This window comes from Ptiloglossa arizonensis, chromosome 8, assembly GCF_051014685.1.
Source record: "Ptiloglossa arizonensis isolate GNS036 chromosome 8, iyPtiAriz1_principal, whole genome shotgun sequence".
In the NCBI taxonomy this organism is placed as follows: domain Eukaryota; kingdom Metazoa; phylum Arthropoda; class Insecta; order Hymenoptera; family Colletidae; genus Ptiloglossa; species Ptiloglossa arizonensis.
In genome coordinates this window covers 3101115-3121980 of record NC_135055.1, presented here as the reverse complement: position 1 = coordinate 3121980, position 20866 = coordinate 3101115, and the positions used below count along the sequence as shown (strand labels likewise).

General features: G+C 41.0%; 3 protein-coding genes across 8 annotated transcripts in view; 2 read left to right on the top strand and 1 right to left on the bottom strand.

The window, feature by feature from the left end:
- Positions 1-20866, top strand: part of Mxd (MAX dimerization protein) — a 306376-nt gene that overhangs the window by 110249 nt on the left and 175261 nt on the right. The gene's annotated exons all lie outside the window — the stretch shown is intronic.
- Positions 9145-13358, top strand: LOC143149977 (uncharacterized). Of its 3 annotated transcripts, XM_076317904.1 has the most exons (3): positions 9145-10926; positions 11252-11363; positions 12620-13358. In XM_076317904.1, exon 3 carries the CDS (start codon positions 12751-12753, stop codon positions 13237-13239), a length of 489 nt encoding a protein of 162 aa, XP_076174019.1. In that variant the 5' UTR covers positions 9145-10926; positions 11252-11363; positions 12620-12750; the 3' UTR covers positions 13240-13358. The 3 variants fall into 3 exon arrangements, with proteins under 3 accessions (XP_076174019.1, XP_076174017.1, XP_076174018.1); XM_076317902.1 differs by having other exon boundaries at positions 11252-13358; XM_076317903.1 differs by having other exon boundaries at positions 9145-11363.
- LOC143150316 (uncharacterized) overlaps positions 15236-20866 on the bottom strand; it is a 59388-nt gene continuing 53757 nt past the window's right edge. Inside the window, exons 3-4 of the mRNA XM_076318502.1 lie at positions 15446-15836; positions 15236-15402 (exon numbers count right to left, since the gene is read on the bottom strand). Coding sequence (XP_076174617.1) covers positions 15236-15402; positions 15446-15638 — 360 coding nt within the window. The 5' untranslated portion in view covers positions 15639-15836. The remainder of the gene's footprint in view (positions 15403-15445; positions 15837-20866) is intronic.

Sequence of the window (20866 nt, the reverse complement as noted above, 5' to 3'; positions counted from 1 at the left end):
AATCAAGTTGATCTAGAGCAGACTTGACTCAACCTGGTACTTATCAATTTCATCTCTTCCAGACATAACTTAATCTAGTTTAGATGACTCTGTATAGTTTTTATCAGGTTGATATCATCTAGACGTAACTTAATCTAGCCTAGAGGATTTAATCGAACAAAGATTCAGTTTAACCTGACCCATACTCGATATAATGTAGACGATTCGAAGATATACAGGTATATTCTACACTTGAGAATTTATCTACATTCAACTTAATATAGTCGAAATGATTTGATCTTCGTCAGAATCAATATAACCTAGCTCACAGATGATCTAATCTAGCCCTGATCAAGTTGATTTCACCCAAACATTGCTTAATCTAGCCCAGATGACTTAATCTAACTTAGAATAAACTCAACCTAGCGCATACTCGACCTAACCTAGCTTGGACCAACTTGATCTCGCACAGATATAATTTAACTTAGTCCAAATAAATTAGTCTAACCCAGATTCAGCTTAACCTGACGCAGACTCGGTATAATGTAGTGCAGACCCGACATACTCGTAATCTTAACTAGCGTCCAAGCGTTTACAAAGTGTGTTTTACGCTTCAGACTTCACACGGATCGATAACGATAAAGAAGGCATTAAGAAGGGCTTAAGAAAAAAGTCCTGGTAAACATGGATTTGCGAAGCTATATTTAGTTTGGTACAATCACTTGTTGAGTTACAAACACGAGTTACAACGGTGTTATTACGTGTAGCCGCTAGATGGCTACTCGGGGGATTTATTTCGCGTTTGTGAGGGGATTGGTGCACTTCCATATATAGGAGTTGAAATGGTTATTATCTAATATCCATGAAAGCAATGGAATTAAAGCAAACAATATCCTACGAAACGAAAAACAATCTAGAGAATGAAAAGTAATAATAATTATAATCCATAGAACGAACAATTATAATAACAATACAGAATCACAATAATGAAGCACTTGACCGGCAATTACCCTCTAGTACCTTCAAGTGCAACCATTGCTTTTCTTACGAAAAATTAAATAAATTTTCAAATATTCAATTTGGATATTTTATCATAGAAAACTAAAAACAACGTTTCGTATATGTTTCTCCATAATCTTTCGGACCCAGAGTGTTAGAATTCCGAATTTGTTTACCCTCTGAAAAAATTCCAAGCGGTTTTACACTTTCACTCCCGCCTCGTTCGAATAACGTTCGAATCTCGTCCCTCTTCGTGGTCCTTCGATGCCTCGGGGTCCAACGAACCATCCGTTCGCGGAAGTACATGGTACGAAGAATCCCACGATCCTCGACAAAGACAAAAGTCGTGAAGTTTCGCCGCGTACCGCGTATCTCATCGCCCGGGAGGATAAAATTTCACTGTTGCCGGGGATAATTCCACGTGCGACGTATCACGACCCAGAAATCTGCGTCAGATTTCAGCAGACCCAGATCTCTTAATTCGAGGACGTGTCCGTCCCGACGGTGGCAATTTTAACCCTTCAACTGATATGAACTCGAATACCGCGAGTTGCGTGTTCTGAATTTAGTCGATGTTCGCTCGTCCTTCGAGCCACATAGCTCGTCTACCGTGAGCGTAGCGTTCACCTGTTCGTCGTGTATCAATCCCATTCCGGTGCTTTTAATTTTTCCAAGCCTGGAAAATTTTTCGTCGACCAGATTAAGTATAGATAAGCGGCTAATAGAGTCGTGTTACTTATCTTTATTGCTATATGTTCTACTTATCTTTACAATTCCACTTTAACTGCTAAGTGTTCAATATTCATTACGGAATATTTTTATTTAATTTACGAGGGTGTAGAACTGATAGGGAGACCCGACTGCTCGGTTAAAGAAATTTGGACTTTTCCGGCATTGATCGAGGTAGCGTAACAGAAATGAAAATATAATGTAAACAGATTTTTTTTAAAGCTTAAAAATCTTACGTCTTTGCGACTGGTAGGTCCTGTATGTTTTTTTTGACGTACTTACATGAAATTGTATCGTGCAAGACATTTCTCATTGCTGTTACACGACTTTAAGGTATTGTTATTCTTACGAAAATTCTTGTAACAATTAATTCTTTTGTTATGGAAGAATTTTTTCAATAAGAAGGATATTCTATAAGTAACATGCTAATGCAAACTAAAAGTATTATATTTCCTATTATATCTTCATGAGAATATTATCAACGAATTGGTAAGGTTGTCCCGTCAGAAACAAGTCTGGTCGATTCTAGGAACAAATTCACTACCCTCCCTCTTTAAAACGTTCCAAGATGTTTCGACAGTGTATTTATGTATTCTATTTTCTCCCTATCAGTTCTGTACAATTGTATTTTTAACGAGGGATTACTGCACTCTTTTTGAACGAGTTCTTACAATAGAGCTACTTTATATAAACGACTCTCTCATCGTAGATCTAAAATTTATATTCCACATATGCGATTTCAAGGGCAGTGAAACTATTAACGAGGCACGTCCAAAAATTCTTTAGGAAGCTTTTTAACGAGGGATTACTGCATTCTTTTCGAACGAGTTCTTACAACAGAGCTACTTTATATGAACGACTCTCTCATCGTAGATCTAAAATTTATGTTCCACATACTCGATTCCAAGAACAGTGTTGATCTATTAGCGAGACACGTCCAAAAATTCTTTAGAAAGCTTTTTAACGAGGGATTACTTTTCGAACGAGTTCTTACAACAGAGCTACTTTATATAAACAACTCTCTCATCGTAGATCTAAAATTTATATTCCACATACGCGATTCCAAGGGCAGTGAAACTATTAACGAGGCACGTCCCAAAAATTCTTTAGGAAGCGTTTTAACGAGGGATTACTGTACTCTTTTCGAACGAGTTCTTCCAACAGAGTTACTTTATATAAACGACTCTCTCATCGTAGATCTAAAATTTATATTCCACATCGAGTGAATCTATTAACGAGGCACGTCCCAAAATTCTTTAAAAAGCGTTTTAACGAGGGATTACCGTACTCTTTTCGAACGAGTTCTTCTAACAGAGTTACTCTACACGAACAACCCTCTCCCTCGAGATCTAAAATTTATATTCCACGTACTCGATTCCAAGAACAGTGTTTATCTATTAACGAGGCACGTCCCAAAATTCTTTAGGAAGCGTTTTAACGAGGGATTACTGCACTCTTTTCGAACGAGTTCTTATAACAGAGCTACTTTATATGAACGACTCTCTCATCGTAGATCCAAAATTTATATTCCACATCGAGTGAATCTATTAACGAGGCACGTCCCAAAATTCTTTAAAAAGCGTTTTAACGAGGGATTATCGTACTCTTTTCGAACGAGTTCTTCTAATAGAGTTACTCTACACGAACGACCCTCCCCCTCGAGATCTAAAATTTATATTCCACGTACTCGATTCCAAGAACAGTGTTTATCTATTAACGAGGCACGTCCCAAAATTCTTTAGAAAGCGTTTTAACGAGGGATTACTGCACTCTTTTCGAACGAGTTCTTCCAACAGAGTTACTTTACACGAACGACTCTCACGCCACAGATCTAAAATTTATTTTTATCGTGCTCGATTCCACGAACAGTGTTAACCTTTTACGCGTTAATGATCTCTTATCGAGGTAGGTCCGGAAATTCTTTAAAAGACCGCGCGCGCGTATCGATCGCTCCACCGTGCAGACACCACATTCGTCAAAGCGTTCGCAAAGCTCCAAAGGAAGGAGTTAAATCGGCCCAGAGGCGAAATGAACTCTGTCGTCGGATTTTGCCAGTCGCGAATCCGTCCTCGTCCCGACCGTTGTTTTGCCACGGCTTACACGCGGCCGTAGGATAAAGCGCCGGGCCAGATCGCATAATAGTTGTGTACATCACCTGATACACGAGTTTTATGGGCGAGAACGGAGACGACACGGCCGCGTAGCTGGTGTTTTTTGTCAACGGGAATCCGGACTGTTAATCGGACAAAGAGCACCGGGTATCCCCGGGTAATTTATGGCTGGCCCGGCATTTGCATACTTAAATAGGGAGAGCGAGCGGCGCGTTCGCGCTCTTCTGGCGGAGAGGACAGGAGAACGAAGCGGATTCGCGTTGGTCATCAACCACCGAGTGATTTTTTGCTGGCGACGTGCAAGTTCCGCGAGGAATCCCGGAAAGTTGCTAATTCATTGTCTTTTTGTGCATGTGTGTGTGTGTCTGTGTTTTTTTTTTTTTTTTAAGGAGAATGAGAGGAGAATTTTTCAACGTTTGTTCACGATCCGAAGTGACCAACTGGTGCAAAATTTCAGCGAAAATTTTTGTACCTTCTTCACTTTACATCGAGCGGTACGGTACATTGCAGTTTCTCCGCTTTCAAGAAACGGAATTGGAATGTTTATCTCGTTAGAAGAATGGGATCGTTTCTAGCGTCTTGGTTACTCGAATCCGAGGAAAATATCGACACTCGAAAGCGGGCTTTGCCGTGAGAAATTTTATTCGATTGCTTCCATTCTTCGTCGACAATGTATCTTCGACTTGCTCGATTACTTTTTCGTTTATCCTTCTTTCATTCGTTTCGAATGGGATTTCATTTTGAAAGAGTGACCGATAAGCAATTTTTAAACATTCGTATATTTTTCTTTCTTTCTATTATTAGAATTTTACTATTGTTCCAATTTTTTATTCTTGGACACGAGTACTTTGTAACGTGTATGTAAATTTGATTAATCGTGTGTTACAATGTTAGGTGTAAATAGATAGAAAAATTCGATCGTGCATGTACCCTCGTTACTCCGGATATGGTTGAGAAGAACAAAAGAAGCATTTATACATTGTATTTGAAAATTTAAGAGTTAAGAAAAAATAAGAAAATTTAAGAGAAAAGTTAAGAGAAATCATTTTCAAGTTGGTAGTTTTTGCACCGAAACATGTACGCATTCCATAAATCTTTCCTCGTATAAACGTGATTCTTATTGTTCGAGGTCGTTTGAAGGTCAACGTGTCCCGTGTGATGGAATTTATATTTATATAAGCTGCATCGCTGCGTTAACGTAAGTATGTCGTCTCGTCAAAAAGATGTCGACGACTTTAAAGCCTCGTAAACTATGCCTGTGTAAAAACAAAAATTGTTTATCAGAATATTAAAAAAAATGTTCAATTCTTTTCGTATTATGGAAAATAGTAAAAAAACATTCTAGATACTGGTCATAATATGCGTAAAAAATTGAACGTAAAATTTAGCGTAGAATTTAAATTGCCATTCGTTCTAAATTATAGCAACAAATTATTATATCGTGTTTTCCGAAGAATGTCCCAAGGTCGAAACGTTTAAACGAATGCACGAGTGAAACTATGCCACTGCTGTATCTCCTACAATCTACACGGTACGAATTACTCGTGTTATAGGAGGGTTACCCCTCCGAACACGGTTTAATACATGTATTATAGCTAATCATTTATGCGATAACGTGGACTTTCCTCAAGCTCGTTAAACTCGTTCAGGCGTTCTACCCCTTCGGCTATATTAAATAATTAACTTGATTAATTGATCCGTACCTTTCTCTTTCATGTACCTACACCTTTTTTACTTTTTCATTTTACTCATTTTGTTCGTATTAACAAACTCTATACATACATACATTTTAAACCAATAGATCGTATCTGGTTCGTAGTGATATTAAAAATAACACTTTTTTGTGTTATTGATTAATTTACACATACATCTGTATTTTTTACTTTTTAATATTATTAATTTCGTTCACAAAATACATATATAAATACATACATAAATACATATACAAATACATATATATATACATTTATATATATATATATATATATATATATATATATATATATATATATATAAATGTATAGATATATAAATACGTATACAAATACATATGTCGTAAACTAATGGGTCACACCTCGTTCGTAATAATGATACCAAAAATAATACTGGTATCCGTGTTATACGAGGGTCACCTGTATTTATCTTTCCGGCCGGTTCGTTTCCGTTGGAGGCGAAGTCCCGCCATTTTTCCCGGTCGCTGTTCCGTCGCTCAGCGCCCAGATACGATTCATCACCGTGGATGGCCTTCTTTGAATTCCTCCTCGGAGATCCTGCAGCGGGGCATTAAGGATGCATGTATTCGTTGATCCTCCGCCAAGATACGCCGGCAATACGTCGGGACGAGACCGAGAAAAATACCCCTTTCTATTTCAGGGCGCACCAGCCAAGTCGGAGGAGCGTGCGAGCGCCTCTTCCGCTACCGGGTTGCGCGCTGTCTTCAGACGTCAACGCGATTTGTATCGCGCGGATATTGCCTGGCTAAAAAATGAAATTTCTCCGCGACCCTGTCTCGTTGTCTGGGCCCAGGCATCCCCGCGATGGGATTTCCACGGAATGCCGTAGGATCGGGAGTGGCTTTCCAGGATCTTTCTCTTTTGATTCCGGTGGCACAGCTTTATCGCAGACAGAAATAGTACAATAGCGTAACAGGGATGTCAACTAGCATTGAATTCTTTAGTATTGGGGAAAAATTGTTTCAGTTATTCGGGTGGGGATCTCGGGAATAGAACGTAGTAAAAACAGTCGGGGTAACATTCTTTCACATAGCTGGGGAAAATTCTTTCAGTAATCCGGGTAGTACTTCTAGGCAGTGGTAAAGACAGTCGAGGTAAAATTCTTTCATATAGATGGGGAAAAATTCTTTCAGTAATCCGGGTGGTGATTTCAAGAAAAGAACGTGGTAAATACAGTTGAGGTAAAATTCTTTCACATAGCTGGGGAAAATTCTTTCAGTAATCCGGGTAGTGCTTCAAGACAGTGGTAAAGACAGTAGAGGTAAAATTCTTTCATATAGCTGGGGAAAATTCTTTCAGTAATCCGGGTGGTGATTTCAAGAAAAGAACGTGGTAAAGACAGTCGAGGTAAAATTCTTTCACATAGCTGGGGAAAATTCTTTCAGTAATCCGGGTAGTACTTCTAGGCAGTGGTAAAGACAGTCGAGGTAAAATTCTTTCATATAGATGGGGAAAAATTCTTTCAGTAATCCGGGTGGTGATTTCAAGAAAAGAACGTGGTAAAGACAGTTGAGGTAAAATTCTTTCACATAGCTGGGGAAAATTCTTTCAGTAATCCGGGTAGTACTTCTAGGCAGTGGTAAAGACAGTTGAGGTAAAATTCTTTCATATAGCTGGGCAAAAATTCTTTCAGTAATCCGAATGGTACTTCAAGGCGGTGGTAAAGACAGTCGAGATAAAATTCTTTCATATAGCTGGGCAAAAATTCTTTCAGTAATCCGGGTAGTGCTTCAAGACAGTGGTAAAGACAGTCGAGGTAAAATTCTTTCACATAGCTGGGGAAAATTGTTTCAGTAATCCGGGTAGTACTTTGGGACAGTAGTAAAAATAGTTGAGGTAAAATTCTGCCATGTAACTGGGGGAAAATTCTTTCAGTAATCCGGGTAGTACTGGGACAATACTAAAAATAGTTGAGGTAACATTTTTCCATATAGCTGGGGGAAAATTCTTTCAGTAATCCGAATGGTACTTCAAGGCGGTGGTAAAGACAGTCGAAGTAAAATTCTTTCATATAGATGGGGAAAAATTTTTTCAGTAATCCGGGTGGTGATTTCAAGACAGTGGTAAAGACAGTCGAGGTAAAATTCTTTCGGTTGTCCATAGCAAAATTCTTTCAGTAATCCGGGTAATACTCTCAGAGAGTGTGTTAAGAACACTCAAGGTAAAATAATTTCACGTGTTTATAACTTCTTTCAGTAATCCGGGTAATATTTTCAGAGAGTAGGTATTAAGAACACTCCAGCTGAAACACTTTCAGTTGTCCGTGACGAAATTGCTGCAGTAATCCGGGTGATGCTCTTTAAAATACAAAATAGTAATTTTTCGTGGTAGAATATAACATAAAACGAGAAACTTGGTAAGAATGATCTTCAAACCCATTTCTAGCATATATAACGTCTTTTGAACAATAGAGACAAGTATACCTATTAAAAGTTTTCCAAAAAACTTCAAAGCGGGTCTAGAAAATAGCGAAAATAGCACCGTTGATAGTGAAGAGTGTTTTTAGCCTTTAAATCCTTTACAAACTCGGCAACAAAATTTCATATTCTTCTTCCCTGCCATAAATTCTCAGTGTACCTTCCCGTACATAAATTAACATTTCCCAGAAACAAGCTTAGAGCCAACATCGAAACGTACAAATAATACACCTAAGCCTGCTAAAAGATAAATAGTATACTATTAGGCAATAATATACCTAGACTTTCTAAAAGGTAAATAATATACCTAACCTTTTTAAAAAGTAAATAACATACCTAAGCTTTCTAAAAGGTAACTAACATACTGTTAGGTAATAATATACCTGGTTAGGTATATTGGTATTAGGTATATTAGGTATTTCTGAAAGGTAAATAGTGTACTGTTAGGCAATAATATACCTAACTTTTCCAAAAGGTAAGTAATATACCTAACCTTTTTAAAAGGTAAATAACATACCTAAGCTTTCTAAAAGGCAAATAACATACTGTTAGGCACTAATATACCTAACCTTTCTGAAAGATAGTGTACCGTTAGGTAATAATATACCTAACCTTTCTGAAAGATAGTGTACCGTTAGGTAATAATATACCTAACCTTTCTGAAATGTAAATAGTGTACCGTTAGATAATAATATACCTATCCTTTCCAAAAGGTAAATAGTGTACTGTTAGGCAATATTATACCTAACCTTTCTGAAAGGTAAATAGTATACCGTTAGGCAATAATATACCTATACTTTCTAAAAGGTAAATAATATACCTATCCTTTTTAAAAAGTAAATAATATACCTAAGCTTTCTAAAAGGTAACTAACATACTGTTAGGCAATAATATACCTGGTTAGGTATATTGGGTATTAGGTATATTAGGTATTTCTGAAAGGTAAATAGTGTACTGTTAGGCAATAATATACCTAACTTTTCGAAAAGGTAAATAATATACTTAACCTTTTTAAAAGGTAAATAACATACCTAAGCTTTCTAAAAAGCAAATAACATACTGTTAGGCACTAATATACCTAACCTTTCTGAAAGATAGTGTACCGTTAGGTAATAATATACCTAACCTTTCTGAAAGGTAAATAGTGTGCCGTTAGGCAATAATATACCTATACTTTCTGAGAGGTAAATAGTGTACCGTTAGACAATAATATACCTAACCTTTCCAAAAGGTAAATAGTATACCTAACCTTTCTAAAAGGTAAGTAATATGCCTAACCTTCCTAAAATGTAGATAGTATACGTTAGGCAATAGTATACCTAGCCTTTCCAAAAGGTAAATAACATACCGTTAGGTACTAATATACCTAACCTTTCGAAAAAGAAAGCAAACAAAAAAAAAAAATCCATTTCTTTTTACCCACAAGCCAGGCAAATCCATCCCCTTCGATGTCCTTCCCTCAATTTGTTAGCAAATTGCGTCTCTCGTAGACATTTCGAATATTCCCCCAGTACGAAGAAGCACGTGCTACAAAGACGACTCGGTAACGACGTACTTTAACCCGCACAATTCGTGGCCGGAAGGAAGACTCGTATAAAAACAACGCGACTACGAACACATCGACCGATATTACCACGTCGTTAGTCGCGCGCAACACTTTCCTTTGTTCGGTGTGTGTGCGTGTGTGTGTGTGTGGGTGCTCGCGGGATCCATTCAACGAGACGCGAAAATCCGCGTGATTTCGTTACCGAATACCATCGTGGCGCGTGGGATACAAGAGAAGAAGCCTCGATCGCGGTGAAATCGGTCGAGACGTCCCGAGAGCGTCGTCGAACGATCTCTCGAGGACGTCACCGGGAATAAAAGCCGGGGAAACGAGCGGCGGGTGGATCGAGAGAGAGTGGGACTGGTAAAAGAAAGAAAGAGAAAGAAAGGCACGATAAATAAAGAAAGAAAGAAAGAGAGAGAGAGAGCAACGGACAAGGAGGCAGGGTCGACTTTAATTGGACTCAAAAAATCGACAGACGACTGACGACTAACGTGAAGAGCTCCACGGCGGCCGCAGAAGCAATTTGGGTAAAAAGATAAGACGAGAGGGAGAAAGAAAGAGAGAACGATAGTGGGGGGATAATAATAAGAGGCCGAAGGCGAACGTTCTCGAATTGAAAGACCAATTTGTAGTGTCTCGGCGCTCGAAGACACTATTAGCGTCAGTTATGACGAGCGGAAAAGGTACAAGCTGAAAAGCAGAAAATACGCTCGGGAACTACTCGCGGCACAATGCCGCCTCATTTATGCCGCGTCTTGTGCCGCGTCGCGGCTTGCATACAGTGCCCAGAGGTCTCCGCGAATTGATTTCCATCGTCGTGAGGCGGCTTGCGTGTTCGACTGTCGTTTTAATAATAGAAACTGCCGGTAAGGTGGATAGTGGGGGGTTGGATCGGGGTAGTGGGAGGAGAGCTGAACGATGATTGGAAATGTCGTTTGTTAAATCGTGACGGAACAGCGGGGAGTTTCTCCGAACGATTACTGTTCCTATTTTCTCTGATGGGACTAATCTTGTTTGGTTTTTTTTTTCCTCCTGCTCCTCTCTTTTCTTGCGAGGCACCGAATTCGTCGATTGTCGTTTTAATGACGGAAATTGACGAAACGAGGTAAAGGATCGGGGAAAGTTTGTCGTCGTTGGATAGACAGTCTGTGGGGGTTTGAAACTCTCCGCTGGGAAGCGAATTTTTATTCATACTGCTGGGTTAATTATTTTTTCCTGGTCGCAGGGCAACCTCTACGAATTTAACGCGAGTTTGCAGGATTACAGAGGACAGGGTTCTTGTGGCATGATGCGAAACGTTAAGGGTACATATTCGAGAAGACGGACAAGAAGGAAGCAAGACTTGGATCACGATGTGGGATTTTCTTTATTTTTCGATAGGAACAGGATTCAACTCGCGATGTAGCTGGGTAAAAGATCATCGAGAGAAATTTATTTAATTGTTGCTTTATTGAAACGCAGTACTGTAACAGTAAAGGTCAAAACCTTTAAAAGAAAGAGAGAGACCAAAAGTAGAGACTACCAAAGTAGTTCTCATTTCTGACGTTGCTTTTCGTGGATTTTTCTCCATGTGTATATATATACACATACATATATAATTACTTCACTTCAGATCCACGTCATAGTCGTCTCACTGATAATATACGCATTATATAATTTAAAGTATGTCAAACTCGATTGCTCGTATCTCGTAAACTATGGAATATCTACAGCCATACCCTATGTGTCTATCAGGGGTCTATCGGGGATCTATAGTCCATTGTGTTGCAAAGGTGCGTTAAAATCGAAGAGGGACAGTTTGAGGTCTTCTCCTACCTAACGACGTCATTACCAGTTCTATCTTCGTGTAAGTGAAACAATTTCACCCCGAATAATTGAAAGAATTGACTTGGGCAAACGAAAGTATTTCACCTTGCATAACTAAAGAAAATTTCTCCCCGGATAACTGATGTAGTCCTTTCTCCGATATAACTGAAATAAAGTAATCGTGACCATTGCCTTTATTTAACCATTGAAAGAATGTTCGACCAGAGGAGGAACACCGCAGGTTTATAAATTTAACGAATCTTGTATTTGAACACCTGGGTTAGGTGTATTGATACACCTGGGTTTATGAAGTGCAATCAGCCTAAAGTGAATTTTAATCGTTCGATTAAAATCATTCCTAAACCCATCCAGAGTGTACGAAAGTAGACAGGTTAGCCTCAGCCAAGTGTACAAGAAATCAGACATCCTTGTCCAGATTGTTCGCGCAACGTAATCGCAACTCTCGGGCACGGGAGTCGTTAAAATTTGAAATGCAAAGCCCCCCCCCCCAACCCGCTCCCTCCTCCCTTGGTTACGATTGGGGGAGAAAATCCAGCGAGCGTGCGCCAAGAAAGAAAAGAAGCACTTGAGTGGTGTCCGACGAGTCGCCATTGTGTCTCTAACCTCCGGTAAAATTCGTGACGTTCTAACCACCTCGGCGTGCAGCTCGTAATCGTGACTCGTGACCGTCGTGCACTTTTGCCCCTCTTTCCGGTTCTGGGCCGCGAACCGGCCAAGAAAATCATCCGTCCTGCAAGAGCGAGTCGGAATCAACGGGAGAGTATCGTTGCGAAGCTGTTCGTTCACGACTGGATAACCACCGGAAATAAAGTGCGCTTCAACGAGTCGGCTCTATTTCGTTCGAACTTCTTGCTACCATGGTTGCCTCCTCCTCCTCCTCCTCCTCTGCCTCGTCCACCTCTTGTCGTGTTGTTACTTTTCTAGAAAGTAAGACGAGCTTGTGTTCCCATCCCGGGTTATTGTTTTACGTTCGGCGATAAAACGGTGGACAAATTGTCGGTGAATAATACCGTTCGACCCGTTACCGTTTCATCCGCAATAAGGAAATGACGAATCCGCGAGCGAACGGTAGTTACTTTTCGTCATCGGTTCCGTAAGACAATGGTTGACAAGTCTTTTCCGTAAGACTTGGATAATAATGCGGGATTTTTTTTTTATTTCCAATAGGCAATCAGATTAAACTTGTGGTATAGGCGGATGAAAAATAATCGAGAGAAATTCATTTATTTGTTACTTTATTGAAATGCAGTGAAATAAGTATAAATTCTGTAATAGGTACAAAACTACTGCTCCTGGTATTGCTGTTACCGCTGATATAGTTCCTCCTGCTGTTACTCCTGCTACCACTGCTGCTCCTGTCGCTACTCCTGACGCTATTTCTGCTGCCATGTCTACGACTGCTACCAATGAAGCTCCTGCCGCTACTCCAGTTGCTACTTGAGTCGCTACTCCTGCCGATACCTCTGCGACCTCTCCTAAGTACTGCTACTAGTGCTTCGACTGCTACAATTGCTGCTCCGGGTGCTACTCGAACCGCTACCTCTGCAGCCTCTCCATCCAGTATTGCTACTACTGCTCCGACTGATACAGTTGTTGCTCCTGGTGCTACTCCAGTCATTACTCCATCCGCTACCCCAGCCGCTATTCCTGCTGATACTTCTGCAGCCTCTCCGTCTAGTACTGCTACTACTGTTCCGACAGCTACCATTGCTGCTTCAGTCGCTACTCCAGTTATTACTGCAGCTGCTGTGGCAGTCCATATTCCAGCCGCTACAATAGCCCGTACTCCAGCCGCTATTCCTGCTGATAGCTCTGCAGTCTCTCCGTCTAGTACTGCTACTAGTCGTTACTCCAGTTGTTGCAGTAGTCCGTATTCCAGCTGCTACTCCTGCTGATACCTCTGCAGCCTCTCCGTCTAGTACTGCTACTACTGCTCCGACTGCTACAATTGCTACTCCAGTCGTTACTCCAGTCGCTACAATAGCTCGTATTCTAGTCGCTACTCCTGCTGATACCTCTGCAGCCTCTCCGTCTAGTACTGCTACTACTGCTCCGACTGCTACAATTGCTGCTCCAGTCGTTACTCCAGTTGTTGCAGTAGCCCGTATTCCAGCCGCTACTCCTGCTGATACCTCTGCAGCCTCTCCGACTAGTACTCCTACTACTGTTACGATTGCTGCTATTGCTGCTCCTGCTGTTACACCTGCCGCTACGCCTGTCACTACTCTTATTACTACTGCCACGACTACTACTATTGTTAGTACTTTCGTAACTAAGGCCACCACTCCAGTCACTGTTTCTGTCGCTATTCCTATCACTACTAGGTTGTTCAATAAGTTTTGTCGTTTTCTCTATTGAAAAAAATACTATGATACTTCAATTTTGAACAACTGTAAATATACGAATGAGTCGACAGACCAACGTGAAACTTCACACATGTTCATGAAACAGTGGTACCATCTTTAGAAAAGTATAATGACATACCTAATAATTCCATTTCTTAAAGAACGACAAAACTTATCGAGCAACCTATTTACTTCTGTCGCGACTTCTGCTACTGTTACTACTATCAATAGCGTTACAACTATTAATATTACTATTATTACTATTATTCACTATATTTGTATTTATTATATTCACATTCCGTGCTAAGACTCTTATTTGTAAAATCTTGCAAGGAAAATACAGTTATTTGAAATCAAACCAAGTCTTCAAAGTTCAGATTACTACATACAATACACTCCTTTATCCTTATAGTTCCTTCTACTATAAAATCAAAAAAATTCGGCGAATAAAACTTTCCATTTTTGCTGGGTATGTATGGCCGATATTCTCTGGATACCAAAATGTCAAAATCAGCGAAAAATTCTAGCAAAAGTTCGAAAATTCATTCAAAATTGCCGCCAAGTTTCAACTCGAAGAAATTCTTGGAAATGACGTCATTTCCAAGAATCCGCGGAGTCGTGCCACCTCCTCGGCTATCATGTTCTCCTGATACCAAAGTGCCAAAATTGGCGAAAAATTCTAGCAAAAGTTCGAAAATTCATTCAAAATTGCCGCCAAGTTTCAACTCGAAGAAATTCTTGGAACTGACGTCATTTCCAAGAATCCGCGGAGTCGTGCCACCTCCTCGGTTATCCTGTTCTCCTGATACCAAAGTGCCAAAATTGGCGAAAAATTCTAGCAAAAGTTCTGAAATTCGTTTAAAATTCCCGCCGAATTGAAGTTCGCGTAAATTCCTAGAAGTGACGTCATTTCCAAGAATCGATGGAATGGTGCCACCTCCTTTGCTATCATGTTCTCCTGATACCAAAACTCAAAAATCTGAAAATTTCTAGAAATTTTGCCCGAAATTGTGATATGGTATCAGGAGAACATGATAGCCGAGGAGGTATTCCTATTGTGCCACTTCTAGGAAATGACGTCATTTCGTAGAAATTCCGAAAACTCACAGAAATGACGTCATTTCCAAGAAATTCCAATAATTCTCAGAACTGACATCAGTTCCAGAAAATTTCAAAAATTCTTAAAAATGACGTCAGTTCCAAGAAATTCCAATTATTCTTAGAAATGACGACAGTTCCAGGAAATTCCGAAAATTCCCAGAAATGACGTCAGTTCCAAGAAATTCCGATAATTCTCAGAAATGACGTCATTTCCTAGAAGTGACACGATAGGAATACCTCCTCGACTATCATGTTCTCCTGATACCAAATCTCAATTTCGGGCAAATATTTTAGAAATTTTCAGATTTTTGGAGTTTTGGTATCAGGAGAACATGATGCTCGAGGAGGTGGCACGACTCCGCGGATTCTTGGAAATGACGTCATTTCCAAGAATTTCCGCTAGTTGAATCTTGGCGGCAATTTTGACTGATTTTTCGAACTTTTGTTAGAATTTTTCCCTGGTTTTAGGACTTTGGATTCCGGAAAATTCTTGATATAGTGATATCGTTTTCAAGAAATTGTTTTCAAAAAATATATTAGTGATTGAATTATGTAAGGATGTTAAGCATGCATTTGGATTGTAGATAATAAAGAGTCTAGTTAGCAAAATAGCTACGATAGTCTGAATTTTTATTGTTTGTGAACTTAAGTATACATTGGCTATGTGTACATGTATATAATAAATGTCTTATGAATATATTTGTTGAATGATATGTATGGGTGGATGATGTTGGCAACACTTGCTGAGGATATTTTGGAGCCGTGTAATCTGACGTTATATAGTATTCCTTGCTAAAGATTGTTGTATGGATTAATGATTGACTAGGTTCATGACATAAGTTACGCATCTTCGATCGAGCGTTAAACGATGTCTATCCACTTGCAGTCTTTCAGTTGTTCAATAGTAGTTGATATTGTTTAAGAAATTAGTCCTGGACTATCCAAGTGTTAGTAGGAAATACGAAAGGTGTCCGCTCCAATTGCAAAGGTTGTCTCTTCCAGAATCAGAAATTCTCAAGATGTTATTAACAGCAACCTGGTTCACACTGTAACAGAAAAGAATTTCCACATTTTCTAATCGTAGCAATTTCGTTAATTACGTTTTCAATAATTCCCGCTTTCAAGCGACAATCTTTACCCCGCATTCACGACAATACGATCCCTCTCCTCCCTCCCTCCATTCTGTTCGTACATTCAGGTATTGAAATCCATTCCCGTGATCAATTGCTACTCGAAATAGTGATCTCCGTTGTACATGAAAATCCCCATCCACTACGTTTCCTAACGAACTGTCTGTCGCTTGTAAGCGGGAATCACCGGGTTCGTAAATTCGGCTCTGTCCCGATGCAGCGCCAAGAATTACGTATCGCTGCTGAGTGATAAATCACGACGTCGTTTAATCCGCGATTCGTAATCGGTAACGCGATTTAAATAGTCGTCCAGAGGCCAGTGAAACAGATGTAAAGAAGGCCTTGTAGCCGGGGAAGCGGATCGGGAGGGCGCGCGAGGTCATAAATTACGGTATCTCCGTGGCAGCAGGCGCCAAGCATCAAATTCGCGGCTTCGTCGGAAAAGAAGGTCCGCGGAACGTGGTGAGAGCGTGGGATGAGGAGTGATTTCGGTGGAGGGGGCAGAAAGACGGGAGCCACGGGAGCAGAAAAGAAACGACAGCGGCGGTGGCGGCGGCTCGGTTGGCAGAGGGTGCAAGAAGAATCGTTCGGTGCGACTCGAGGCGTGGCTTTCTTTTCCTCTCTCTTTCTCTCTCTCTCTCTCTTTCGCCGTGCTCCCTCCTCTTCTCCCCTTTCTCCATCTGTTTCTGCTCCTTTTTCCGCCGTTCCATCTCCGTTTTGCACGCAAGATTAATTTTATAGCCACGAAACGTTCGGCGAACTGGCATCGCGTGTCGCCCGATGAAAGGACACCCTGTATATACGGTATCCAACCGGGAGTAAAAAGGGCGGAAGGAAGAAACGCGGAGAGAAGAGAGAGGGTGTATTTCTTTTTGCAATCTGAACCCCCCCTCCCCACCTCTCCACCTGACGGTGGTTCATCGATTTTCCCATCTTTCCGGATGACGTACAGCCGTGATCTGCTGTCCATTTGTCACGTTTAGAAATCGTGCCTGACCGGTTTCTCGCCTAACCGCCCTCCTCTGTTCCCCCCCCCCCCCCCTATAGTCGATCGAGCGCGGTGAAACGAGCTATACCGTCTCGGGGGCTCGACGAAACTTTTACTGCCCCTTTAAACGGCTAATTGATTGATTCCCGTGAAATTGAAAAGTTAACGGTTCGAGGTACTCGAGAGAGAGCCCGTTTGTTTTTACAATAGCGTTAGATTTGCATGCAGTAAGCCGATCGCTGTTGTTTGCGTATCTCCCCTCCCCCGTCACCTCCCCCCTGTCTTCCTTGCCTCTCGTTACTTGGCTCTGTTTATTCTTCGAAGTTTCGCGGGACACCGAAGTCCTCTCGTTCGGCGATCTTGTGTTTTGTCAAGCTGCTGGCCGATTCGGGTCCACTTTCAGGAGTTAATGGACGATTGATCCGGTCGACGACGTCTTTGCTGCGCGAGCGAAGAAAATGTATTGTCCGGAGGGAAGAAGATTGCACGTGGAAGGAATCGCGACCCGTGCTGGGTCAGACGCAGTCGACACGGTCCACGACTAACGAGCAACGCTACACGACCAAGACTGGCGCACAGAGAATTCAACAATTTTTGACATGGACTTCTTCTAATGGTCGACATCTCCAAGGTGTGACAACTACCTCTAGAGTTGTGGACGAAACGTCTGGTTAAATATCTAGCAAAACTGAAAATAAAAGAATGTATACGTGCAATAGTATGTAGTATATACAGAATATGGATAAAGTTTGGTTTTTGAGATACACGACTCGAGTTGCAATTTTTTCTTCCCAAAATTATTATAATCTAACGATCGAATTTTTTTTTTCTAAAATAAATATAACACCAAGAGCGAATTTTTATTTCCAAAATAAATATAACGTAAAGAGCGAAAGGGGGGGGGGGGATAATCGAGTTACTCGAATCCGGTGCAAAAATTGTCGCTCAAGAGCGGGGATTGCTGTACTTTCCTAACCTAAAAACTAAACGTACGTGCCAAATGTCCCCGAAGTGGGTTAAAAACTCGAGCCGGTTGATATAAAATTTTTTATCGGGTAATACGGTCGATAAATTCGCCGAGTTCCCCACTTCGGGTAGCCTCTTAATTGTCCCGTGTAAGGAACACACCCCTTGACGAATTCATCTCGGCCGTACACGTAGCGTGCGAAAGGAAAGTGTAATTAGGGTTATTGCATCGTTTGCCAAGTGGAATGTATGGGTGTCGTTCGTTTCGGCATGGAAACACATTCAAACTGTGCGACGCGTGTTCGCGAAGGCAACTCCAATCACGAACTCTCGACGTACAATTAGGGAATTTCGGCACACCTTTCAGTCGCCTGTCCGTTTGAACGTTCAGTCACTTGTAACACAGGGTAACCTCTAGCTTTTCCGTGTTTCGACCGTGTCCGTTTCGACGATTCCTGTCCAACATGGATACCACGATACTAGTTTAAACAAACACTTCTTGGCAATTATTCGTAGCAAGATACATTTCGAATACACCCTGCTGTATTTTGGAAAAGCTGTATTTCATGAACGAATACTCTTCTCGAGAGAGAGTGCAGTTTGCAAGCTTTTAAGAAATAAATTGACGAAATGAAACACTGGAAAACTTATGTAAGCGAACTGCTGTTCCTGCTTCTATTAAATGGAACCAAAATTAGACGGGATATTTCTGTAGACAGATACCGTCAAACGCTGTCAAACACGGTTAAACGAAGTCGATCACGAACAGTCAGCCCAAACACTTCTTGGCAATTATTCGTAACAAGATACGTTTCAAATACACCCTGCTGTATTTCATGAACGAATACTCTTCTTCCCGAGAGACTGCAGTCTGCAAGCTTTTAAGAAATAAATTGACGAAATGAAACACTGGAAAACTTATGTAAGCGAACTGCTGTTCCTGCTGCTATTAAATGGAACCAAAAATTAGACGGGATATTTCTGTGTACAGATACTGTCAAACACTGTCAAACACGGTTGAACGAAGTCGATCACGAACAGTCAGCCAAACACATTTGTCAAATGCACATTTTCGTCGAACATGCGTTATCCATTTAAACGGTATCAGACAGTTGGCCATTATGCTCTTATGTATTTAGTGTACAGTACGTGGGTAAGTTCAGTCTTCAAGAGTCTCAATAACTCATACTATATTAACCCTTAAATTGCGCGTGGGGGTTTAGAAGATCCCTTGCTCCTGTACAGTATGTTACTGCCTGATATAGACTGGCCATTTCCAATGATATTTTATAAAATTATTTAGTCTATTTAACCGATAAATATGGAAGAAAGAGAGAAGGAGAAAACGATATTTATTTATAATCGAGAAAGAAAAAATATATTGGTAGTTTGGTAGACCTCTGCATCCCTACTTAGGGGTTAACCTATAAACATTTTCGTAATGTTTTCCTCCTATTTTTACTTTGAAATCCAATAGATAAGTAACAGTAAGTTATTGTCTACAAAATCTAACGGATAAATTACAGTTACCTATTCTCTGTGAAGAGAGATTAATTATACATGCCAGTCGAGTGTTACGTCTGACAGACAACTCTCGATGCACCTGACTGTTCCAATAGTCTGTTGGACAAATGACGACGTCACTTTTTAATTCAATACGTATAAAGAGTACTATAGGTTATATTGGTACAATCAATAATTAATTACCCGCTACTTCATAGCGACCACTAATGAGGATCGTACTATTACACGGACATATCCAACTACTGCTTTCAAATTTTCATACCTACTTTTCTCAAAATTGGCCGGTCGTCTACGGCTAAAATTACAGCTACGTTTATTATACACATAGATCTATTACCCTGCTAAATTTCATTGCAATCGGTGAGGGACACTCGAAGTTCCCTTCGAAAGGTAACTAAAATGTCCGACACAATATGATTCGCACCTACCAGGTGGTGACGTCTTTCCAATACCCGGTAATAAACACGAGGATTCCAGACCATGGTCTCCGAAGTGACTCGGTTAGGAACTTTTCAAAAATTGTGCCTACCTTGTAAAATACCTCGTCGGTCGTCATCGGTGCTGAACCCTGTCGGATCACCCGGTGAGAAGCGAGAAAAACGTATCGGATCACGGTCCAGGCAACGACACGCTTCATGGAAGCGGAGAAACGAGCTTACCTTCGGCAATCAACTCGAAAGACGGAGGGATCGTTACGCCGACCTTCACGCGGCAACGCTTAAACCCGAAGTGAGCTCTCGGTTCAGCGCTCGGGAGTTCCTACGGTGTACTCGGTTAGACCTCGGCCACCAGCGGGCACGAGGTTAATTTTTGTGTAAATTTCGAGCGCCGTTGAAAAGCCAGTGACGACATCGGGCGCCGTAGCCGGTTCGAAGGCTCGTAGGAAAGCAGTTTGTACGCTTTTTGCCGGACGCTTAAGCGTTAATAGAGCCTCTCCGCTTGAATAAAAGAATAGTCGGGCCGCGAGTAATTCCGCGTCGGGGCGGGCTCGCTCGTTCTCACATGGCGGGCAAGTGGGGCGACTTTTCCTCGCGCGGACAATTTTCCATGACCTACTTCATTATTCGTAGCGGTGCATTACCGCTGCGCTTTATGCCACAGGAAGAAGCCGCGTTTGAAGATGCGAACAAAGGGTGGAGAAGAGCCTGAGGTGCACGTGGAGAACGCCCCCCGGTGTCTCGGATTATTCCACTCTTTCAATTACAAAATGGTCCATCTGTTCCACGAAGGAACGATATTCCGATCGGTTAGGGATTTGTGAGAATGAATCTGGAAGACACGATCGGTCTGTTTATCGGGAGAAGTCGAGAGTTTGTTTTTTGGTCGGCTGAGTATAGATTGATAAATTAGAAAATGACCCTGGTGGGCGTGACCTGAGGGCGTACAGTGAGAATGGGAATAAGCGACGAGGTTTCGTAGTTTAGAGTAGTTATCGGACATTATTTGACACTGTTTCAAAGTATGTTGT